This window comes from Bombus affinis, chromosome 17 (genome assembly GCF_024516045.1).
Source record: "Bombus affinis isolate iyBomAffi1 chromosome 17, iyBomAffi1.2, whole genome shotgun sequence".
Classification (NCBI taxonomy): Eukaryota; Metazoa; Arthropoda; class Insecta; order Hymenoptera; family Apidae; genus Bombus; species Bombus affinis.
The window spans coordinates 4,212,728-4,238,252 of NC_066360.1; the positions used below are offsets into that span (position 1 = coordinate 4,212,728).

At 34.7% G+C, this 25,525-nt stretch overlaps 1 protein-coding gene and 1 long non-coding RNA gene across 5 annotated transcripts in view; one reads left to right on the top strand and one right to left on the bottom strand.

The window, feature by feature from the left end:
- LOC126926023 (protein patched) overlaps positions 1-25,525 on the top strand; it is a 92,670-nt gene that overhangs the window by 48,322 nt on the left and 18,823 nt on the right. For 3 of the 4 annotated variants that reach the window (XM_050742110.1, XM_050742112.1, XM_050742111.1), the window contains 4 exons: positions 10,221-10,410; positions 11,625-11,694; positions 18,190-18,287; positions 19,110-19,323. In XM_050742110.1, coding sequence (XP_050598067.1) covers positions 10,221-10,410; positions 11,625-11,694; positions 18,190-18,287; positions 19,110-19,323 — 572 coding nt within the window. Of the gene's footprint in view, positions 1-10,220; positions 10,411-11,624; positions 11,695-17,918; positions 18,064-18,189; positions 18,288-19,109; positions 19,324-25,525 lie in introns of those variants that run through there. The other variant, XM_050742113.1, reaches the window with a different exon arrangement.
- Positions 8,073-8,590, bottom strand: LOC126926070 (uncharacterized). The gene is made up of 2 exons (XR_007714252.1): positions 8,469-8,590; positions 8,073-8,351 (listed from the first exon to the last, which is right to left on the bottom strand). It is a non-coding gene; the product is annotated as an uncharacterized LOC126926070 (long non-coding RNA).

Below are 25,525 nucleotides of genomic sequence, written 5' to 3' on the forward strand. Positions count from 1 at the left end.
TCGGAAGCGGCTCGCTGGAATCGCTGTCGCCTCGTCATGGGGTGAATTCCGCGAGACGGTTTTAACCAGTTGACCGGGGAATTTAGTTTGAGAAAGCTGTGGACGGGTGCGTAAATGAAAACAAGCGACGACGAGTGTACGCGTGGGAAATGTGCTGGGAGAATGCTCGTGTTGTGAATTTTACGACGAAATTAAAGCGAAATGACGGTGGCTTACAGTTTTATTCGAAGAAATGAACAGTTGATCGTTGGAAAAGTTAGTGTTATAGGAAATCTGAAAGTTGCAACGGAATAACCAAATTCGTAAGGAAGAAGAAGTAAAAGAAGATGGAAGAGATTTAGTTGGTGTTCTCAAACGTTTTTTAATGAGACGCTTGGGTTTTGTGGTCGACCAACTTTCAAAGTTTGCGTTTGTGGAATTGCATATTTCTCAATAATTTGTTTGACACACTCGACTAGAAAATTTAATCATATTATATTTATTATACTATATTTTCATTAAAATAATGTAATGTAAAATATCCACCCAATTTGTAAGGCGACAAGATTACACAGACAATTCGGGCATATCCAATATAACGGGGAAAATAGTAAACTTAGTTTGCAAAAAAAGAACACATTATACGGAAAATAAGCGATATATCAAAGAAAATAATCAAATTTTTCTTCATAAGATATATAGCAGTTTTACTGACGGTATAAAGTAAAAACATACCACTAAATAACATTCTTATTACTTCTTACTAAAATTTGGATTTTTTATAATAAATGGTAATTTGTTTATTTTGTACAACGATTATACGCGTCAATCACATTGAAATAAAGTTTTGGGTCGACGTATATACGCGTCGAATGCAGTTAACTGGTTAAATTTGCAATGATTCTTCACGCTCCTAATTCTTCTTTAATATTCTCTTCAATAACTCCCTACTATTTTGCGTGTTCTACTTAAAACGTATTCTAAAGACAGCAAGTTGATGGAAAGCAATTTAAACAATTTTTTTATCAATTATTGTTCAATATTATTATTAACATCATTATTGTTGAATACGTTATTATTATCATTGGTCATCTAAGTAAAACAAATATCAGTTGACACCAATTTCTAATTATTACTCACTTATTAATTATTACTTGATTATTTACAAACGTAAATTCCTCTTAAATTCCGTACTTTCAACGTTCCCATCGTCACGTAGGATGTTATATGCTTGTCAACAACGTTGTGTATTTTTGGCGGTCACAGCTGAAAGAAGAGGTTGCCTAGATGAAACGTTCGATTACCATAGCGCGTATCAAATATCACTTCGTCCTCGCAATAATCGTACAGATCGGCCGTGTACACAGAAACGACCTGTAGCGCGCGTTGAAACCTTCAAAGTACTCGATACCCCGTCGATAAAGTGATTTGAGTAAATGATCCCCTGTGTAAGTCGTCTGGTATCAATAACCGCTACAACACGGTTTGTTACGACCGTACGCGTGCCACAGTACAACAATAAAAATGATCTGTACTACGTTTCCTCGAGTGCTGTCATTGTAAGTTGAAACTGGCCGATAGCTCGCTCGGTAAGAAGGTCGCTGCTATTGTTGTCCGTGAACAAATACGTAGCGGTTTTCGACATTCCACGCTGTTCGTAGCGCACCGGTAGGAAAGGAAAGAGAAAGAGGCAGGAGGAAAAGGTCGAACGTGCGCAATCAGGTTCCCTTCTTCTTCGCGCTACCTTCATTACCGTGTTGGTCTGCCCAGAGTTTTACGGTCAGGGAGTATCTGTCCCTCTTACCCAGGTCGGTAACGATGACCCTTTATTTCACCAAAGCTAAATCGACTGCTTTCCTCGACGGTCTACGATCGCGTCCCTTCCCCCTGCCCCTCCTAGAACGGTATTACATAACGTCTCGTAACGACTTTCATTAACTCGCGTCACGATACGCGTGTATTATACAAACAGTCTATAGATTGGAGGGTAGATAAATACGGGCAATTATTTCTGATTAATTATCCGGCGTTCGTTAGCCGGCAATAATTCAAGCGACCGCACACGCCCGGAAACACATTTTTTGATGGAGATTTTATTACGGGTGAAAAAGAATTCCTTGTTGAGTGGAGTATACAGTGGAGGACAGAAGTTTCAGGCGATTCTATCTCCCTGTCGCGGAATTAACTACATTTATATTGTATATTATATGTTACACATTAAGTGAATGGAGGTTCGAAGTTGTACTTGCCGTTAGTTTACAGTCGACATTTTCTTCTACGAAATTCACATGGATAAAATTCTCTAATTCATTTCAACTAAAATTAAAACCCGGTAAAGCGTAAAATAAAAATTTTTGCAATTTGCACTTATACATTCTGCACTTAGCCTAACAAAACACTCAATCACGTGAATACCAAGGATGCACAGAATCAGAATAGAGCTGGACGGTAATTATTTTTTAATCGATTTCTGTAATCGATTATTTAATATAGTCGCAGTAATAGTAATCGTCAATCAATCTATACGATCGTTAATAAATAAATCATAGTCACGAATAACTTGCGTAATGGAGGATCATTAATCAGTAATTTTTAAATCACTCAACGATTCATTTATATTTTATTAGCATCTGTAACGTGTATTTCTGCATTTTGAAAATTGTACAATACGGCTGACCGCGCATGTTTGTAAAGTTTTTTACATAATTCTGATTGGCTAGTACTGTAGGATTCGGTGGAACTGAAATATTCATGGTGCTGCCACTACGGGAAACCTACGGAGTAAATAGTAATCAGAAACGTGATGATTAATGGGATGATTGTTGATTAGTAAATTAGTCATGACCATTGATTGCAACAACTTTTGATTCTGTCTTTGCTCATTAATCATTATTAAATAATCAGCAATCTAATCAGCAATAATCAGTAGATAAATTTTCATTCTCATTATAATTATATATAATTATATTTGTCAAATATATTTATATTAATCAATTTCCCAATTTTTGTTAGTATATTATATAATTAATATAATATAAACTAATTTCATCAATTAATCATTCATTAATATAATATCAATCAATTTTTATAAATAATATAATATTAATTAATTTCTCAATTTTCGTTAATATATTATATAATTAATATATTAAACAAAATTGAGATATTGATTAATATATATTATATATTATTAGAAATTATATACTAGAAATTGATTGAATTAATATGATTATAATTAATACAAAAATTATATAATATATTAACAATAATTGAGAAATTGATTAGTATATATTATATATTAGAAATTGATTGTATTAATATATTAGTATGTTACAATTTGCTTTAACATATTAATTATATAATATATTAACCAAAATTGAGAAATTGATTAATCAAATAAAATAGAAATTTACATAAAGTCACATGTACAAGAGGAATGTACAATTTGAAATTAAATTCTGACACCGGTCATTTGCCTTAACATCAGTTAATCGAATTACGTTCCGCCCAACTCTGGTTACCAGAGTGTGGGAGAGAAAAAAGGTCTAACAGATTCCAATCCACGCTGTAAATTCGAGACGTTCGAAATTCCATAGGAATAGGAAGGGAAGCCACGCGGTCGCGCGTCGTTTCTTCACGCCGCCCTCATTATTCCTCGTCCTTCGAGCTTTACGATCGCGGGATATTCGTCCCTGTCCCTCAGATTGGTCACGATGAGGCCTCTGCTATCCTTGTTTGTCTGCGCTTCGTACACCCCTGAATATCGGCTCGAAAGACCGCCCGTCGTCTCCTCAGCCACAGCTGGCTTCTCGTTCACTCGCATTTCGTACGTGATGATGTAATCTGGAACACATCGAATCGTCTTAAAGCAGGTTGTTAAAAAATGGCCATTTTTGGACCTTCTTGCGAGGGAAGAATTTTTGCAGCACATTTAAGCGCGTTTCTCTCACAGGAGAACAAAAATTACTAACATTTATTCGACGTGCCACGATTAAATCGTAGAAAAATTAGAAATTGCGAGGATGAAAGAATGGCAACGGTGGAGGTGAATGTTGTTCGTGCGTTACACACGTAATCTTCGTGTTCTTCGGATACTGTTCTTTCTGATCCTATCGATATTTATAAACGCGGACAGTGTCGCCGTTTGCTTCTTGTCATGAGTTTTATCTTATTTCCACGGTGTCGGCATTTCCAATGGTTTCATAAATAAGGATAAGACTATCGCTTTTTAAGAATCGTTTTATCAGCCTAACACGTGTTGAAAATGTTGATCGCGTTGCCGCGTATACGTAGCTATACTCGTCCGATTGAATTATTAGCAGCACGAGTAGAAAGAGAAGTCGGATACCTCGGAATTTATAATTAGCATATGGGCACCTGATGGATTTTCAAACTTATTTCTCTCGGAAACGAAGCTTCGAACGAAAAAATGTTATTTTTCTTTTTCCACTTGTTTCTTCATTTAGAATCACCACCCAAACGCTTGTACCATGCTTTCGGACATATTTTGTATATGAACACTAATAAAATCAAAATCTGTTACTGGGGAATGTTACGTTCGGATGGTACAGCATTCGGATATTTACATGTTACACTATTTTATTATTTCCTGATATTATTAATGATAATTATATGAATGGATTAGGTTACAGTACTAATATTATAAAATATGTACGCATTTGAAACAGAAAAAATTCATTGCTGAGAAGTATTACGTTTGAGTGGTATTCAACATTCTGATATTTACATATTATATTATTTTATTACTTTCTGATATTACTAATATATTTAATGATATATCATATGAATGGACTTCGTTACAGTACTAATATTATAATATATTTACTTTGTAATATTACATTATTATTTTAGTATTATAATTAGTATTATATTATTAAATATAATATTTTTTATAAATATTTGAAACAGAAAAAATTCAGTACTGGGAAATATTACGTTCGTGTGGTATTCAACATTCTGATATTTATATATTATATTATTTTATTACTTTCTGATATTACTAATATATTTAATGATATATTATATGAATGGACTTCGTTACAGTACTAATATTATAATATATTTACTTTATAATATTACATTATTATTTTATTATTATAATTAGTATATTATTAAATATAATATTTTTTATAAATATTTGAAACAGAAAAAATTCAGTACTGGGAAATATTACGTTTGAGTGGTATTCAACATTCTGATATTTACATATTATATTATTTTATTATTTTCTGATGTTACTAATATATTTAATGATATATCATATGAATGGACTTCGTTACAGTACTAATATTATAATATATGTACTTTATAATATTACATTATTATTTTATTATTATAATTAGTATATTATTAAATATAATATTTTTTATAAATATTTGAAACAGAAAAAATTCAGTACTGGGAATATTACGTTCGTGTGGTATTCAACATTCTGATATTTACATATTATATTATTTTATTATTTCTACATATTACTAATATATAAATATACATTACTATATATAATATAATATACATTTACTGGTCTATTAAATAAATTGACTATATTATACATATACACAATACCAATATTACATTATATTACCATAGACTGGTACGTCTACTGGTATTATATGGACAATATTTACTTATATTTACTGTATCTAACATAGCATTCGATTATAAGGGTGAGGGCTATTGTTTTACTATATCGAATTAATACTTCGAATTTCCGTAATTTTAAAATAGTTCCAATAACTTTTCTCCGAGCTACGGTTTCAAACATCCAACGTGTTAGTTTCGTCTCGTGTGGACGATCCTGTAACGGCGTTGCATGATCGTGGATGGTTGAGAACCGTCTTGATAGCGGGCAACACGGGTGGTCTCCGGAGGCCGCGCCGTGGCGGAACGAGCAAATACGCCGTCGGCATTTTTGACGGTGAAATCCGACTAGGTGGGGTCCCGACGTACCCCGTGTCAGACGTCATTCTCGTGCCCTTCCCGCGTTGCTTTCCGATGAATACGCGTATCCTTGGTTCGCGCGAGACACGGAACCCGGGACACCCACCTCTTAGTCCGGTCTTCTGAATGGTTTTGTGCCTCGGCCTGTCAGTTTCGAGTCTTGAGTCATCCGGTATATTAGGAGCTTTGGAATGTATGGATTTGACGGTCTTTTTATTTTTTACTTTGAAAAACGTTCATTGATAGTTTAAAGGAATGTAGAATTTTCGATGCTCGATGTTGCGTTCGCTGTTGAAATTGTTTGGAACGAAATATCCGATGCGGGTCGTATTTCGTTTCTTGTAATTTTGTACCGTCTGTTTAGTAATATAATATGGTATGATACGATAATGCTTTCGTTGCGAACAAAATTATCTTTGAGATTTGCTCTTTTTAACCACTTATATGTAGTTGTATTATTCGTTATGTTTTATGTAAATAAATGTATACATATTGTTTTAAATATAAATATAAAAAATAAATATAAACGTAAATAACATGTAAAATGAATACATGTTTGTATTATCTATACATTTATGTATATTATCATATTTACATATATTCATATGTATTTATATCAAAATGTAAATATGTATTTATCATAAAATGAATACATATTATTATATATTATTTATGCATTTATATATATATTCATATAGAACTATACATATGTAATCATCATTAAATGAATACATATTATTATATATTATTTGTGTATTTATATATATTATTATTTTTACATGCATTCATATGTATTCACTTTACATACATATTATTATATATTTATTTATTTCTCAGTTAAAAATTTGTTGCACATTATATTATAAAAGAAGCAAAGATGGAAATAAAATCTTTCATGGTATAATCAATTGAATTTACAAATACACGCTTCCTTATTTGTTTGACTTTTCTCAATCTTCAATGTCGAAATAATGTGGCTTCTTTGGAAGGAGAGAAAATATGTTTCTATTAGCAGTAATTATCGATATGAAAATCTTTGCTCATTCGAAGGAAACATAACACGAACCTAACGGGGTTGAGGAAACTGATTTCGTAATGGATTTAGAGGGGGCGTGTTTTGTTTTATGGAACCGGTTTTAATGAAACCGATTTGCTTTTCGTTAATGAGCAATTTGTTCGCCTCTGCTGGAGAAATCAACTAAAATGATTGTATAAGAAACATGAGACTCAGCAGGTGGATAGTAAATAACCATACAGTGTCGTTTCGTTTAATGAATCTTATAGTTTATTTATTTGTTATTTTAGGGAACTTATTAAAAATCTAATGTATATATTATAGCCTTGTCAGTGTAACAGATGTATAACATAATGCTATTGGATTTAATTAACGTTACAATTAATCTATATACATGTACAACATATAGGAAAGTTAGAGAAGAAAAATTTATAAATCTCGAAACAGTAACGCCATTTAATATAATGTCAATAGTAAGATTTTATTTGAAAGATTTCAGTTTGAATTGCAGCTTTTGTTTCAATCTTTTCTCCAATTTGCAGCCAAAGTACTAATTCATTTCTTGAAAGAAAGTTTCATTATTGACATTTGTAATTAATAATATACAATTAACAATAATATGATAATTAATAACATTATGTATAATTAGGAATGTACATATAAAATTTAACGCAAATGTTACAAACAAAATTTGTTAGATTTAGTTGTATTTGCTTTATATATATAATTTTATTATATTAACTGGCGCTATTGCCTTCAGATTTATAAAATCTTTTTTCCTGATATTTCTGTATGCTATATATATAATAAAACTATATATATGTATATATATAGTTTATATATTTTTATATTTTTATATACAGTTTATTATTGTTATTTATATATATAGTTTTGTGTGTATATATATATACACAAAACTGATATAACTAAACCTAACAAACCTAACCTAACCTAACAAACTTCGTTTATGATATTTGCGTTAAATTTTATACGTATAGTTATACAGCTGCATTTTATTTTTATAACATACAAAATACAAGTAACAATTTTAAATGGATAAACGATGCGGTATAATTCCAAAGCAATTTCTACAGCTTGACCAGTGAGAAGCTACAAATATCTATAAATATCGTTTAATAGTAAAATAATATAAATTACGTTTTAAATATGTGCAATTTACAAGCAAACAATCTGTCCAATTGCAAACCACAGAATAATTAGCATGAAACGTTCCGTGTTACGATTAATACGTTTAAACGATACGGACGGTGAACGTGTAATGACTCGTTCCGACAAGATCGATGGGGTTGTCGTGTACGTGACAGCGAGGGCGACGGTTGCGACCCATAACAGAGCTATTTCCATGTCTTCTTCGGCGAACGCTTTCATTGGTATCCTGCCAGAAATTTTTCCCGGTAGGTATATATCCGTAAAGCTATAGAAACGTGTGTTACGACACCGGGCCAGCTCTCGATGTTTCTCTTCGAGGAATCGTCCCGAGCATAAACATTACCAGGCCGTCGAAAGCTTAAAGTGGCACGAGTCGCGAATAAAGCAACCGGCCAATCCCCCTGATGGTCTGCCTCGTGACTCTGGTTCCAGCCAACTGAAAAGGGTCCAGGTAGTGAGTTCGCCCTTTGAAGAAAGACAACTGCGTTCCAAACCTGTATTTTAGACGCGGCGTTCTTTGACGAATTACCAGAAATTACCAGAAACTATCGTACCAACTAAATACACCCGAGGAAACGCAGGAATAGGCTGTATATTTTCTTTTCTTTTCTCTTTCTTTGGTCTTCATTTTTTCTCTCCTTTTTTTTTCTTTTTTGTTTGGAGTATGCGGAATAACGTAGAAATGCATTGGTAAGAATAAGAATTTTTTAAACGTACGATACTTGTTTGTTGTTTAGTCCGGGACACTTAACTTCTTGTTCTTTTTTACCCTTGGATGGTCAAACAGAAATATTGGGTTGACAACTAAGTGATTGCGGATCTTGTCATTAGGTGGTATTGACAAAATCCGCAATCACTTAGTTGTCTACCCAATAACAATGGATAGCACAATAATAAAAGAGAAGCAAACAGAGATTCGTTTCACCTATTAAGCAGTAGCTACGTACATGAACATTATTTTGTATATTTTACGCGCGTTTTTGTATTACGTGCATTCTGTAAATGTTCCGTAGCTTTCGATATATGTATATGTATATATATGTGTTATGTATTAGTCACTGTGTTTTATGAAATACCTTAGCATACATTTAAAATGAAAAATAACATACGAATATACAGATGGTATAAATATAAGAAATAAACATAGGTATAATAATAATACAAATTGTTTCAACCGTTCGCGGAGAGACGCGATCGCGAGATAACGCGTCAACGAGAGTTGTAAATTCTCGTTACGATTAAACAATCGACGCCACGAACTGATTGATCCCCTATTTCTATTACGAGAATAGAGGTGGTTAGGTTGGAGTGTATACGAACAACTACACTGGATTGGTTGTTAAAAGTTTAATAAAAATAACGAAACAACAAGTTCAGTCAACGATCAACAATTAAAAACGAAAAATATAACAGTCAAGGTTTGCTTAGCGGTTTGCTTATAACGAGACCTGTCGCACTTCGCAGTTTGAGATAGACATTATGTGTTAGATTCGATTCAATGTGTAACGTTCGACGTGTCACAAGGAACTGATCGACTTTAGATGATTTCTTTGTTTCATCTTTAAGACGACCCCCACTATATTTAGATCACGCCACCGTTCGCGCCTATGATCACGTATGTCCTTGCGTGGAAAACGTAACGGACAAAAATTCGACGTTTCGAGAGCTCGTTGCTTGGCGACAACTATGCGCTCGTCGATACATTGTATATGATTCGGCGGTCCGATAAGACGATCTGCCTGCGACATTGTAGGGCCGCGAGCGACGGTTAGAAAATACAGCCTGTGGTAAGCCTCGTGGCGTAACACAAATATTAATTAATAATAAATATAAGATAAGAGAAAACATAAAAACAAAATATCTACCTAAGTGGTAAATAAATCGCGCAGCTAAAATATCGTAAGGATCGTTGGAAGAAACCGCCGAGATTATTTTACGCGAATTAGCATGATGGCTCTTGCATTTGTTAACGATTCGATAAATAAAATTTTATCAATTAATCGGGTGTCGAAAGCTTCTTCTTGCACATGTATCTCGTTAGACAATTTTCTCTGATTGAGATTCACGTGACGTGTATGGTATTTTTTGATGGTAGAGGGCGGAAGGTTGCAAAAGGAGTTGACCTACACCTCGGAAGCACTGGGCGAAGCAGCCGCCTCGACGCATCAGCTGGTGATTCAAACACCGAGACATCCCGGGGCGAATATCTTGCACCCTGCCGCACTCAAGGAACACTTAGAAATCCTGAAGGCGGCCACGCAGGTCACCGTACACCTGTTCGACACGTAAGTTCATTTTTTATTTTATTCTCTTTTTCTATCTCTTATTCTTTTCTCTTGATCGCTCCACCGTTTCGCCAGACACGTGGAAATGTATACGAAGTTGGCGGAGAAGGACCACGAATTTTCATTTGAATCTGCATAGGACGAACTGTTGAATTCGTATATCGAATGAAATTTTCCTGCTATAATATTATAGTAATATTGTAAAATGTATATTTATATAGTATATTTTACAATATCGTAAATATTGTATTGTAATATTGTAAAATATAAAATGTATATATATATTGTATATTTTACAATATTGTAAATATTGTATTATAATATTATAAAATGTAAAATGCATATGTATCTAGTACATTTTACAATATATAGTATATATAGTATATTGTACAATATTGTAAATATTGTATTGTAATATAAAATGTATACATATATATATTACTTACAATTAGCATTTTTCTTGAAATAGAGGAATCTTCTTAGCCTCTTTATTAATATAAAAGAATCTTTCCAGTCTTTTTTCTATAAGCTATGTTTACTGCATGCTAAATATATTATACAAGTGGTTGGTAACTGGTAGTACAAGCGGAAAGGGGGTGATTGTACGCGAAAAAAGAAGTCGAAAATATAGAATAAAAATTTTTCGTTCGAAGCTTTGTTTTTGAGAAAATCGACTTTGAATTTTCGTTCGGTACGCGTGCACTTTATCGCGCCTCGTTATAACGGATCTCACCGTTAAAGTGTTTATAATAATAAATATAATAATATAATAAATATAATAATAATATAATATAATAATAATATAATAATATAATAAATAAGTGTTAAAGTGTTTATCCGGTCGGTAAAGTGTCAAAACTCGTAGTATAATTTCATGGTTATAGAACGAGTTTCTGGTTAAGAGTACAGCACGGTTGTAACACGTTAATCGTGTAATTAATAATATACGAAAACGAATGAATATATAAAAATTGAAGTCGATTTGCTTGGAAATAAAACGTGAATATGTAAATACCGCACGATTTGCCTATTTTCCAAAGACTTCGTAGACACCCTGTGAGTGGCGAGGAGACGGCGAAGAACAACGACGATTGCCATCGTTTCGATGTTGTTCGCAAGAGTCGATTCCTTGCCGCTGTTATCGGCGAGACGGTGGTTAAAGGGATGCAAAACTTGTTGTATTCATGAATGCATGCTTTCTGTGTCGTTTGCAGCGAGTGGAGGCTGAAAGACATGTGTTACGCGCTGAACATACCCAACTTCGACATGCACTACATCGACCAGGTAATTTAGAGCTACCACTTTATCTAGATATAAGTAGATACGCGATGTCACGTTCGTGTTCGTTGGCTGTTCAACTGTTCAGGTATTCGACGCGTGAACCACTCTATCGCGTTATCGTGCGTGCACTGTGACTCTTTCGATTTCTCATTAGGAAATTCTGAAGCTAGCGATGGCTACAATAGCAACGAGACGAAGAGTAAGCTCGAGGAGCAGGCATTGCTTTTCTCATTTATTCATTTAGAACTTTTCTTTGTACTGGATGCAAGGAAACGTTGTTTAAAATATTACAAATGTTACGGTATAATAATACAATGTTATATATGACAATATAATAATATTGCAATATTATGACGATATTATGTTATCACACATTGCAATGTTATGACAAAATTTGGTGACAATTATATGATTTCGATTCATTATACAATCACTTGCTGTTCTCTGGATTTTTTCTTTGCATTAGATGCATGGACATTTTGTTTAAAATATTACAAATGTTATGGTATAATAATGTAATATATGTTACAATATAATTAATATTACGATATTATGAAACTTATGAATATTATATTATTACACATTACAATATTATGTAACTTATGAATATTATATTATTACACATTACAATATTATGAAACTTATGAACATTATATTATTACACATTACAATGTTATGAATCATTTGGTGCCAATTATGTGACTTCGGTTCATTATAAAATTACTTGCTGTTTTATAAATTTTTTTTTTTGCATTATACGCAAGGGAAAGTTATTTAAAGCATTACAAATATTACAGTATAATAATACAACATTATATATTACTATATTATGACAAACACAATAGTACAATCATCTTCAATAATTAACTGAATCATTTGGTGCCAATTATATGACTTCGGTCCCTTATAAAATTACTTGCTGTTTTATACATTTTTTCTTTGCATTATATGCATGGACATTTTGTTTAAAATATTACAAATGTTATGGTATAATAATGTAACACATGTTACAATATAATTAATATTACAATATTATGAAACTTATGAATATTATATTATTACACATTACAATATTATGACAAGCGCAGTAGTACAATCATCTTCAATAATTAACTGAATCATTTGGTGTCAATTATATGACTTCGGTCCCTTATAAAATTACTTGCTGTTTTATAAATTTTTTCTTTGCATTATACGCAAGGGAAAGTTATTTAAAGTATTACAAATACTATAGTATAATAATAAAATATTATATACTGCAATATAATAATATTACAATATTATGACGATATTATATTATTACATTACAATATTATGACAAACACAGCAGTACAATCATCTTTAATCATTAACTGAGTCATTTGGTGCCAATTATATGACGTCGACCCATCGTAAAATCACTTGCTGTTTTATGTGATTCCTTACAATGAATTTACGATTCAAGTGAGCTACTTATTACCAGGCAAACTAAAATATCCACGATTTTATATCATGAAATAAAATTAGCATTTATGTCGAATATCGAAAAAGGTAATCGCGCGGAAAAAGAAAGTCACAACTGCAATTTTAACGAATTTCGGGTACGTTGTAGAAAGGCGGGGAGACGACCAAATATTTTGACAAAAAGAAAATGATACTTTACATTTACTTCGATACAAGATATTAAAAATGAAATTGTATATGCATTTGCACAGAATTGCCATCCTAATTGCGGTAAGGCATGCTTAGGTTAGGTATGGTGAGGTTAGGTTAAGTTATATGAGATTAGCTTAGGTTAGAATAGGTTAGATTCAATGGGCGGCTCAAAAGATCTAACCTAACTTAACTTTTGACCTACGATCGTTCCACGACTCGGACAAAGTGTATGTTACTCAAGACCCTCTGCAATATATCTCAAGGTCAAAATCATTAGAGTCAAGGTTGTTGTAATTACGTAATGTCAAAAGTACATCATAATAACTAAACTGCGTACTTTTATGCATTTTTGCGAAATTTAAAGATACAAAAGTGTACGCAATATATATGCGGCTTAGAAAAATACGCAAAATGTTCGAAGTATAGTATCTCTTATGATATTTAACCCTCGTTCGTCCCTCATTTTTGCAATTGAACGTGTCCTCCGTGCGTCAGATTCACACAATGGCGAAGCATCGATGAAATAAAAAGATAAATAATTCATATTGCTCTTCATGTCGTTCGCATATACTTCATCGCGCGTCAAAGTCAATAAGTCTCAGGAAAATTGTTCTATAAGTGTCAATCTTTTACCAGAAAAATGTGCAAAATTGACACGGGGGACCGGCGCGAGTCAGACGATGAAACAAATCTGCGTTTAAGCTTCGTTTCCTCAATTGTGCTCATAAGAACCTGAATATGCATAAATATCCGCAGTCTAATCGCAACGATCATTTTTGCCTGAGTAAGCAAACGTACAGTCGCTTATGGACTATGGATAAAAGCATATTAATAATATTTAGAATCTGTGTAAAATCATGGTAAAACAAATTCTCATGGTTATCTGTGTAAATTTATGGTAAAATCCTACTGATGATTCTCGTAGTCATCATCAATAATCCTTAGAAATAGCTTGTGAGCTTAAATACACAGCAAAAGAAAGAGAACAAAATCCCAGTAGATTTCATTTCTCCAAAATATGAAATATTTGAATGGTTGAATATATTATATATTATATTTTATATCTATTATATATTATTATATGTTATATTATATAGGTATATAAATAATAAATATAATTTAAATATAAATATATAGTATAATATAATTTAATATATTATAATATTTAACATAATATATAATTTAATATAATATAATATATGACTTAAATATAAATTTAAATATAATAATTTATATTATATTTATAATTCTACATATATATAGAATATATAGAAAAACGTATTTTTATGAACACCTATGAACACATATATATATACATTCTATATATAGGTGTTCATAAAAATACGTTTTCCTTGTAATCTAGCAACAACACGAACGAAGGCGACGCGTAACGTTAAACGAATCGAAAGATTCTCACAGTTTAGTTTAATAGGAAAAGCTTAAGGGAAAATCGTGGCCATCGCTAGGCGTAGCACGTATCCGCGGCGGATCTGTTCGTTTGTGTCCTGGAGTCCAGTCACCATGTCGCAGCGTCGTTCCCGAACGACTCACGTACAGTCGTAAACGTCGAAAATTGAATACGACGCTTGAAAAGCCGAACAAACGTCGCGCCGGTTTGCACGTACAAAGTCGCACGCTCGTTTCCGCGCGCTCACGCGTGCTACATCGTTTCTTGCGCGCCGCTAACGAGCGGACGCGTTAGACGCGTTTCGAGCGGCTGGGAAAAGGGAAAAGCACGAAATTACCTCAGCGTGAGAGACGCCGCGACGTCGAACGCGCCGCTTCCGCGATGTTACCAGCCCGAGTTTCACCGCACCGCACTCTGCTCTTCATTTAATGCTCTGATTTTCTTTTTTTCCATCGTCAGTCGAAGAACGACCGATTTTCATTCCGGCTTCGTTGCTCTCGACTCGGCACCTTCCAGCAATTCGGCGAGTTCGTTCGCGAGAAAATTGAGGACAAGTTTTGTTAACATGTATTTTTTTGGCTTTTTTTTTCCTTTTTTTTTTTTTTTGTAGGATTAAAAGAAAGAAATTGGAGGATCGAATATGAGAATTCTAGGAATTGCGGATTTTTATGCAATTAAATCGTGTCCGAATATTTAAGAAAATTCGCTAGGTGTATGTAGACTTTTGTAACCGACTGTAGTTCGAAAGAAACTCCAAGGATCGACCAACATCCGCGCGATTCATTATGTTTCAATCTCGAAGTTTCTGTTGAATGATAGATGTTCCGGTATGCAGGAATTGCCTGAAGTAACAACCGACTAAATCACACGGCGGTCTCCTGTATCTCAGACAAACAGGAATATTATTATCCCAGCGCTTATGTACAGGATGTTTCACTTTTAACGCGACCGCATCCTCTTATCCATGGATCTGATCGATTTACAATCGCAGACAAGATTGCTGTTTATACGAATAACCTAATTGAAACATATATATGTCAGTTGTGTATAAAATATATTTATAGAGCTACGCATTCGTGTATTTCGTAAAGTTCTAGGAGATTTAACTGCGCGAAGTTTTTATTTTATTGTTTGAATTAGTCGAGTTTGTACCCTGTACGTATGCAACCGAGACGAATACCTTTGTTTGCCTGGTTGCCGTGTCGCAGGTACTTTTCTTCGCCAAAATTGCTTTCCTGATTTTAGGTACAGATTTCGGATTTAAAGAGCAGCTTTTTGGTAATATTTGAATGACAAATTATTGGGACTACTGGTACTTTTATATTTGACATAAAAATGTTCGATACTGGAATTTTAGAGCAACAGAAGTAGACGCATAAACCGAGATTTTGTAGATCTTGGGACGGGATTTCGAATAGTCTTTGTTCTGTCACTTTATAAGTCAATTACAATGGTTTGAAAAGATGGTTGGACAGAGATAAAAATCGCGAAAGTGCATGACGTAAACGAGTCATTATCAAAGACACAGACATATGCAGTTACGCACAGTATCCACTGCAATTAACACGAAAGGCTGGTGATAAGTAGACAGCGGATGTTTGCCCATTTTTCGGAAATGTAAGGTTCCAAAAATCTACAGAGTGCGTGTAACATGCAAAAGTGTATACAATATTTAAAATACAACACTTACTACGATGTTCGATAGACGAGACAAATTTCTATTTAGAAATTTCCTTCAATTGCGTTCATAAAACTATAGAATTACGTTTAAATTTATCATACGCGTGTAAGCGCTAGATCGATTCTTAACTAAACACGCTCGAACTCTGTTTTCTTGAAAATAAAGCCTTAAACGGAAAAATGTTACTTTACATCTTTTACTTACTTTCGCTTCTACGATAACATCTTATCGATCGTTTATTCGCACCAGTCGGTAATTAACCATGCGGTAGTTAGTATACTTGATAAACGTTCAGACTCGATTTTCTCGAAAACTTAACCTTAAACGACAACATTTTATTGCATATTTTGTTCTCATTTTTTCCAAAAGAATCACCTCATGCTCGCTTGTACATGTTGTTCGCTCGCACCCTGCATATGTATGTATAGAAATATATCGAATATATGTTTGCAACGAGTATGTGTGACTTCTATATAGATTTTCAAATTGGTTTCAAATTTCACCGTGTCACGTTACAGTGTCAATAAACCGCGAAACGTTTTACACAGTACGTGCTCGTACGTATACGAGTCGAAGAGCTGCCACGAATTCAACGTAGATCTTTCATAACAAAATCTCATCTTATTTCATTTTCGTTCGAACTAAAAATTTCTTCTCTCACACAAAGTACCTTCGATCACGCAGCAAACGTCTGTTAATTCGCCGCTGAAACCTACGATTCGCCGTCTGAACGTGCAGTTGAAGTGAAAGCCTGTGTAATCGCGTTAGTTGGAAAAATGAAACAGTCGATGGACAAAAAACGAGCTTAACGCGTTCTCGATTAAATTCGTGGTCGCGTTACTCGACCAGACCACCGCGACGACGGTGTAACAAATGTCCGCTAGGTTCCTCGAATCCTATCCAAATTCATATTATTCGTAAATCAAGGGGGCCGAAAAAACGAAACGCTTGGCTGGAGAGACCGCCCTATTCGAGTTTCCGAGAACACACAGGTGGCCTCCCATAATGCCTTCCTACCAAGAAAAACCTTATGGCGATCGTTAGTGTCCACTATCGAAGAAAAGGAGAAATAATCGTAAATCGGTGCCGGGAACGTAGCATTCGTCATCCAATAATCCATTAAATACATCAGAGCATGACAATTTCTTTCGTCTAACGCTGCTAGGGAAAATTCTTCCGCGCTGATGGCTGATCGTTAGACCGCCGATTTTTTTTCCCTTCCTCGGACATTCCATGGGTTCGAAAGTGTGCGTGATATGCAAAAGTATGCGAGATATTGGAAGCGTCGTATTTCTTACGATATTTCATAGGGAGAAACAAATTTCTCTGTGGATTTCAGTTTTTTAATTATATCCTATAATATTGTATAACTAATTGTATAACTATATATAATATAATTATATTAAATTATATTTTAAGATATGAATTTACATAAATATTTGCCATGATTACTACGTAGCTACGATGTTGAACCACCATCACTGCGATGATGCGATCGATTACTCGAACTCGCCGAATCGATAATATCCGCGATACGTCGCTCAGTCCTCGCTTTGTCTTCTCTTAGTCTTCCAATTTCTCTCGTATCTGTCATTGATCTGTTCGACGAACGATTCGAATTCCTGAACAAGCATCGGCATACGCGATTGTATGTAAAGAAATTGAAAAGATGTCACGTGATTTGTTTGTAATCCGATATAAGTAGATTTCACGCGAACTTTTCTCGTTAGATAGGAATACCGCGGACCAGTTTCTAACGAATTTTTAATTGCAGATCTTCGATAGAATTATACCATGCGCCATCATTACGCCTCTCGACTGTTTCTGGGAAGGTAGCAAGCTCTTAGGACCAGACTCTCCTGTGTATATACCGTAAGTATCATACGTATAATGTGTGTATAAATATATAAGTATATAAAAGTAAACAAAATATAATTAAATTAAATAAATGAGAAATAAGACAAATGTATATAAACGGTAGGAAACAATAAACGAAACAAAATATTGGGTTGGTAACTAAGTGACTGCGAATTTTGTTATTACCACCTAATGACAAACTCCGCAATCACTTAGTTGCCAACCTAACCTAACCTCAATAGTAGAAGAGGTATATGCATATATTTACATATAACGTATAACATTTTTTCGTATATATGTATTACATAAAATTTATACATGTGCAGTGTCAGTATCGTCACGTAGACTTCGAAATGTTTCATCTCATCTCATCAATATCTCAGTCTAATCGTTAGACCGCGGATTTCTATGCAAACTCACTTGTCCATGGATATAACAGAAAATACGAAAACTGGTATTGAAAATTCGTCTACCTATGAAATATCAGATAAGCCAATATACTCTTGACATTTGATACATTATTATACATATTTATATACTATACATTTTCTAGAAATTGTTCGCACTCTACGTAATAATATTGGATTGGCAACTAAGTGATTGCGGATTTTGTCATTATCACCTAATGGTAATATATATAATAATGTATAATGATATATATAATATAACAATATAAATGTTTCTCATAAATGCATGGAATTCCGTAGTCTATTAATCATTATCGGTATATCGTTCTACAAAAAGAAATAAATAGATAAATATATATATATATATAGAGGAAGAAAGAGAGAGAGTGAAGTGGTTCATTTCGCCTTTGAATTATTTTTTCCACGGTAGCGGCACGCAGATGCACAAGCCAGTGCACTGGACGAATCTCAATCCATTGTGGATGCTGGACGAGATGAAGAAACTGCAGTTCATGTTTCCCTTCAAAACTCTGGAGGACTACATGAAGAGGGCCGGGATAACGAACGGCTACCAAAGCAAGCCCTGCCTCGACCCAGCGGACCCTGAGTGTCCGGAAACCGCGCCCAACAAAAAATCCCAGCAGGTAAGCAAGCAAGCAAGCAACCAGGCAACCAAGCAAGCAACCCAACAAACGCACCTTGTCTCCGAGATTGTAGTACCAGCGGAGCCGTGTGTCGACCGATTAAGGTGAAAGTCTTGGCGTGTAATTGTTGATACACGGGTAGTCCCGGCGCGTTTCGTGGCGTCGTCTTTTGATACCGACAAATTCGGATTAAATTGCGCAAAAAGGATGCTCGTAACAGTCGCTGTAAATTAGCTTGGCAAAAAGAAAAAAAGAAAAGAAAAAAGAAAAAAAAGAAGGAGAGTACCTTGGAATGTACGAGTTTTCTTGCGTTCTTTCCTCCTTTTTATTTTTCTATCTTTCTTTTTTTTTTTTTGGTTTGTTTATTTCGTTTACTCGCACCGCGTTGTATTTCTGTCCTTGTACTTCCTTTTTCCTTTTGCTTCTCTTTTTCTTTTCCTTCCTTTTTTCTTGCGTACGATTATCACGTTCTTCTCGCGTAGGTCTGCCGTGAACTGCGATGATTAGCAGAAGTAAAATCGCTGGCAACAGTAGCAGAATGGTTTTTGATGACTCTGATGAGGCGAAATGGGGGTGAAAACATGGCTTGGCGAGATATGGCTTTTTTCTTCGATTAGATGCTCGTCCCAAGAACAGACTTTTTTTAACTTGATTTTAGAGAGAATTTTTATTATCTTTGATACACTTGTGACATGATAACATCTTATATATTAGGTGTTTTCCTTGGTATATGAACGGAGTATCGGGTTAAATGGTATTTCTGCGCATTGTTTAAATGTAATTACTTGTGTTTTCCCAGTTTTAACATTAACATTATCAAATGGCCGGTTTCAATGTTTAATGTAAAATTGTACATTTACTGCTATTTCTTTTATTTATCTAATTTTATGTAAGTTCTTATGTTATCCGATTAATCAATTTCTCAATGTTTATTAATATGTGATATTATTGTTTATCGCGTATTGATAAAGCAAAGCTGCATTTTACTCACAAAACACACGGTTCTTTGAATCTAATTCTTCTGAACTTTTATTACAATCTTTGTTTAACTTATGAAAACTTATGAGAATGATACAACACACTGTCAACAATAATTTTATTGAAATGGTACAGCTACGTTTTAATTTCCAATTTTACTATTTTAGACATTTTTATTAGGATCTTCGTTTGTTTTCCATACTTACAGTATACGTAGATCAGTCTCAACTGTAGTTTTATTAGAAAATTAGAAAGTTTCATTAGGTTTTATTCATGAAAACACACACTGTTTCTGTCTGAAGCTAATTTTCTAAATTTTTATTATAATCTCCGCTTTTTCTTACAAATTCAAGAACTTTCAAGCACGTGGAATTATAATTAGAAAATTAAAACTAAATTTCATCCATAAAAATACACAATTCCTGCCTCTGTCTAATTGAACAATATTTAAAATTGTTAATATCTTTACCACAATCTCTGCTTTTTCTTGCACATTGATATGGAAAACTATGAAGAACGTTGCACCACATGTGGAATTATAATTAGAAAATTAAAACTAAATTTCATCCATAAAAATACACAATTCCTGCCTCTGTCTAATTGAACAATTTTTTAAATTGTTAATACCTTTATTACAATCTCTGCTTTTTCTTGCACATTGATATGGAAAACTATGAAGAACGTTGCACCACATGTGGAATTATAATTAGAAAATTAAAACTAAATTTCATCCATAAAAATACACAATTCCTGCCTCTGTCTAATTGAACAATTTTTTAAATTGTTAATACCTTTATTACAATCTCTGCTTTTTCTTGCACATTGATATGGAAAACTATGAAGAACGTTGCACCACATGTGGAATTATAATTAGAAAATTAAAACTAAATTTCATCCATAAAAATACACAATTCCTGCCTCTGTCTAATTGAACAACATTTAAAATTGTTAATATCTTTACCACAATCTCTGCTTTTTCTTGCACATTGATATGGAAAACTATGAAGAACGTTGCACCACATGTGGAATTATAATTAGAAAATTAAAACTAAATTTCATCCATAAAAATACACAATTCCTGCCTCTGTCTAATTGAACAATTTTTAAAATTATTAATATCTTTACCACAATCTCTGCTTTTTGAAACTGGATTGAAACTGGATTTCATCTATGAAATATACGAAACATTTGCCTGCATCTAATTAAAAAAAGGAATCTCCCAAATTATTACAATTTTCATTATAATCTCCGCTTCTTCTTGCAAATTCGCGCCGATGTGGAAAACATTCCCCAACCATGTAATTTAACTGAAACATGAAAACTGTTTCATTCGCTGGAACACGCAAGCCTCGTCTAAACGTGATTTCCTTTTAATTAACCGTCTTTACAATTTCCGCTTCTTGCTGACGGGAGTCCGAATATCGAAAAGTCCGAAAACTGCAGCGCACACGTGCACGTACACTGCGTTTTCTCGATTAACCAGCGGTGTGTCCCAAGTGGGTAAGTTCGTGACACGCTTGTTACGTCAGACACCGCGCGCCGAGACCATTGGCAAACGTTTGCGCGCAGCGTGCAGGCAAAAGCTCGCCAACCGCTTATTAACACGCTTGTTCGTGCGTCAGACGGATCGATGTTATAATTCATAGGGCTACGTGCAATTATGCCGGGTCCGTTTATTAGCCTTAATTCCGTCTTGGCCTCGTTAATGGTGGGATTTATGGCTGCGATCGATCTGTCGTGGGAGGCCAACGCGGTTCAAACTGATGCACGTAAATAATAGTCTATTGCTATTACGAAACGCTATTGGGAAACGTTCAATTAGAAAGCGATCGACAAGTTGGATGCAGGGTAGTCGACAGTATCAGGTCAGTTGCTGAGCAAAATTTCCTGAAATATTCGTCCTTACGCGAGTCAGGCTAATGCGCTGTGTAACGTTTGACAAGAGGCTTAGCGTTGGCCAGGTTACGTGGAATATTTCTTCTTATTTAATTTGTACTTTACAATTTGTCTAGCTGCGTGGAATAACAACTAAGTGATTGCGGATTCTGTCATTAGGTGGTATTGACAAAACCTGCAATCAATTAGTTGCGAGGCCAATAATTAAAAATAGGTAAACTGAAATTTATGAAATGGATGAAGATACATGCACAATGTAATGTGGTGTGTAAAAATATTACACGATACTGTTATTATATTGAAGAAAAAGAAGACAAGCGTGAGAAGTTGAGGATGCTGAAGCTTAACGAGCACGAATCCTGAGCCTGAGCAATGTTTTAATGTATGAGAAGGGAAGAACATCTTGGTTTGTTAAATTCTTCATTGGAGTTAGGAAGACAGAAGGAAAGAATATTCGAGTTGATAGTTGAACGTATGAAGACGCACCATGATAACTAAAAAATGTATTCTAATTACTAAAACTATATTCTAATCCATAGGAGATGTTGAAGTAATTACTTCAAGAATAACTTTTGTATATCCGTGACCTGGAGGCCGCTGTTACGAAGAGCATAGAATTTAGTGAAGAAAATTCAAAGTAACGAGAGGTCCATATTATTGTGCCCTTGAATATAAATTTTGTTTTTGGGTTACAAGGTCTAGAAACAAAAGAGCTATAAGTAGATTTCTATTGCTGTTTCTTGTAGCCTTCAGCTAGAGCTATCAGCTTCCTATTGTATTGTAACACTGTAAGAGTGAAGATCTGGATCAGCATACCTGTACATATACCTGTACTTATACCTATACTTATTTCAATGTATTTTTCTATTACAAATTCATCCACTTGTTGCTCTATCAGTCAAGCTCAACAGGAAAGTCCTTTGCCATAAATTTATGACCTATTACCTTCTATTGTATTGTAACACTAAAAAAGTGAGGACCTGAACCAGCATACACTATACCTGTACTTATACCTATACTTATTTCAATGTATTTTTCTATTACAAATTCATCCAGTCGTTGCTCTATCAATCTCAACAGAAGATGATGGAGCTTTTCAAAGAGCAGTGGCGATATGGAGCGATTAAAGTATCGACACTAATCTTACCAGGTCCAGTCGAATGGCAGGTTTGAAGATTTAATTTGAAGTTATAGATTCGTCGTTGCTTCCTTTCTTCATCTACTCTATGTAAATTCTCATATGCAAAGATTGAGAAAGTGATTAACCAGATAATAGAAGAATTTACATAAAGTTAGACGAACGAAAGAAACAACAATGCACAATTCCAAGTGAATTTTGAAACCGGTCGTTTGAAGGTCCTGTAAGGTTGGCGTTAAGGAATGTACACTTCCACTGAGGAAGACATAAAAGATATAAAAATACGAAGAATACAGCGGCCCTGGGAAGAAATAATTTGCGCCGTACAATGTCTCCCTTGGAACCAAACACTCGTTCGCTCGAACCTTCTTCAAGCAAACTGCAACCCCAGAAATAAATTCCATTGCTCTCGCTTAAATGTAACACTTCGCCATCCACGAAACTGCATCAGAGTGTTGCGTATAAAACGAGGAAGACAATTTATGGCAGAAGACAAAATGAAGGAAGAAAAGGAAGAGAAAAATGAGACGACAGTTCGTCTTCAGCTCGTAATTCCCTGAAAGTAGAGGAAGAAGAAGACACAAGACAGCATGCTCCGAAATCGAACAGAAATCGCTCGATATCAGTGGCTGCTGTAAATTCGCCAGAAGATTGCAAAGCGAACGACGTCTGGCGCGTGTCTGAGAAAATGTCGAAGCAAAGGACCCATCGTATCGCAGCGACTCGGTCACCGCCGAAGAAAAGCGTCGGTGGCCCAGTGGTAGGGGAAGGAGGTCAACTAAAAATTCCACGCGCCTGTCTATCGGCTGGCAGCGCGAGACGTCGCCGGGTCGACGAAATTGCTATCAAAATACCATCTCGTAGCGACGGAATTACCGAGGCCGTGGCGGCTACGATGTAGGGGAAGGCTGCGGATGCCTAAGATTCGTTTCATAGGATCGATGTCCGGAATAACAAGTGGTCACTTGGAATTCCGCGGCCGATGACGACCGGTTGCGCGCACGTAGCGAGTCCGGTAGGTCCTGGACAGCCGCACTCGTCCATTCCGCTTTGATGTCCGCGGCGCGGAGCAGATATTCCGCTGGCCGGAGCCGGCGACCTAGCCGCGGTAATGAATATTTAATTGGCCGTGCTTTGCTTCTTTGTTGCGCTTGTCTCTGTGTGCAGATACACGGCGTGGGCGCGTGCGTGCGTGCTGCATCGTCGCGATCAAAATGGAGAATTTTTTCAGCGCGTGAAAAGTCGATGGAGAATGCTGATTTCCAAACGGTGGGTTCACCAACGACGACTTCCTGGGGGGGCCGATGGAAGCGCGAGTGGAGGGTAGGAGGAAATACGTGCGGTATCTGCGCCAGGATCTGTAGAACCGGAAGCGCGAGGCAAGCGGGCGTGAAGCGTATTCGTGAAGCACTTGGGGCTTCAGCAACGTCTTTTTATCGATGGATTGAGTTAGGGGTGGAAGCAATGGTCGGAGTTAGGTTTTGGGTTGGGCTACGTTTGATGATATGGAAATTGAGCAGTGTTGGTAGACGTTGATCTTTGAAGAGCGATTTTATGGAATTGTTATTGATATTGATGTTTGTAACGTGATAATGAATCGTGAGAAGGTTTGGTTAATTGCTGGTGATAATTAATTAAGTGCAAACGTATTTGAACTTGATTTTTATGAAATTGAAGAATATAGAAAATGAGAGTAGTATAAAATACATTTAGAAATTGAAATATCTTGTTTATAACATATTAATGAATCGTAAGCAGGTTTGTTTAATTACTGATAATTGATATTTGATTAAGTGCAAACGTATTGCTTATGATATATGCTTGGAACTTGATTTTTATGAAACTGAAGTATACAGAGATTAATCGTAGTGTAAAATATATTGTAGAAATTAAAATATCTTGTTTACAATGTATTAATGAATCGTAAAAGGCTTTGGTAATTGACCAATAATTACTTTAATTGGTGATAATTGATTAAGTGCAAACGTGTTTCCCATGATACAGTTATCAGCTCATTTTTTATGAAATTGAAGAATATAGAAATTAATAGTAGTATAAAATACATTGTAGAAGTTGTAATAGATTGAAATAGTGTGCAAAGACAATGTTATTTCCATTACTTTATATCCTCCAGTCTATAAACATTAATGTTTTCAACATGCACCAAAAAGACTTAATTTATTAATGAAT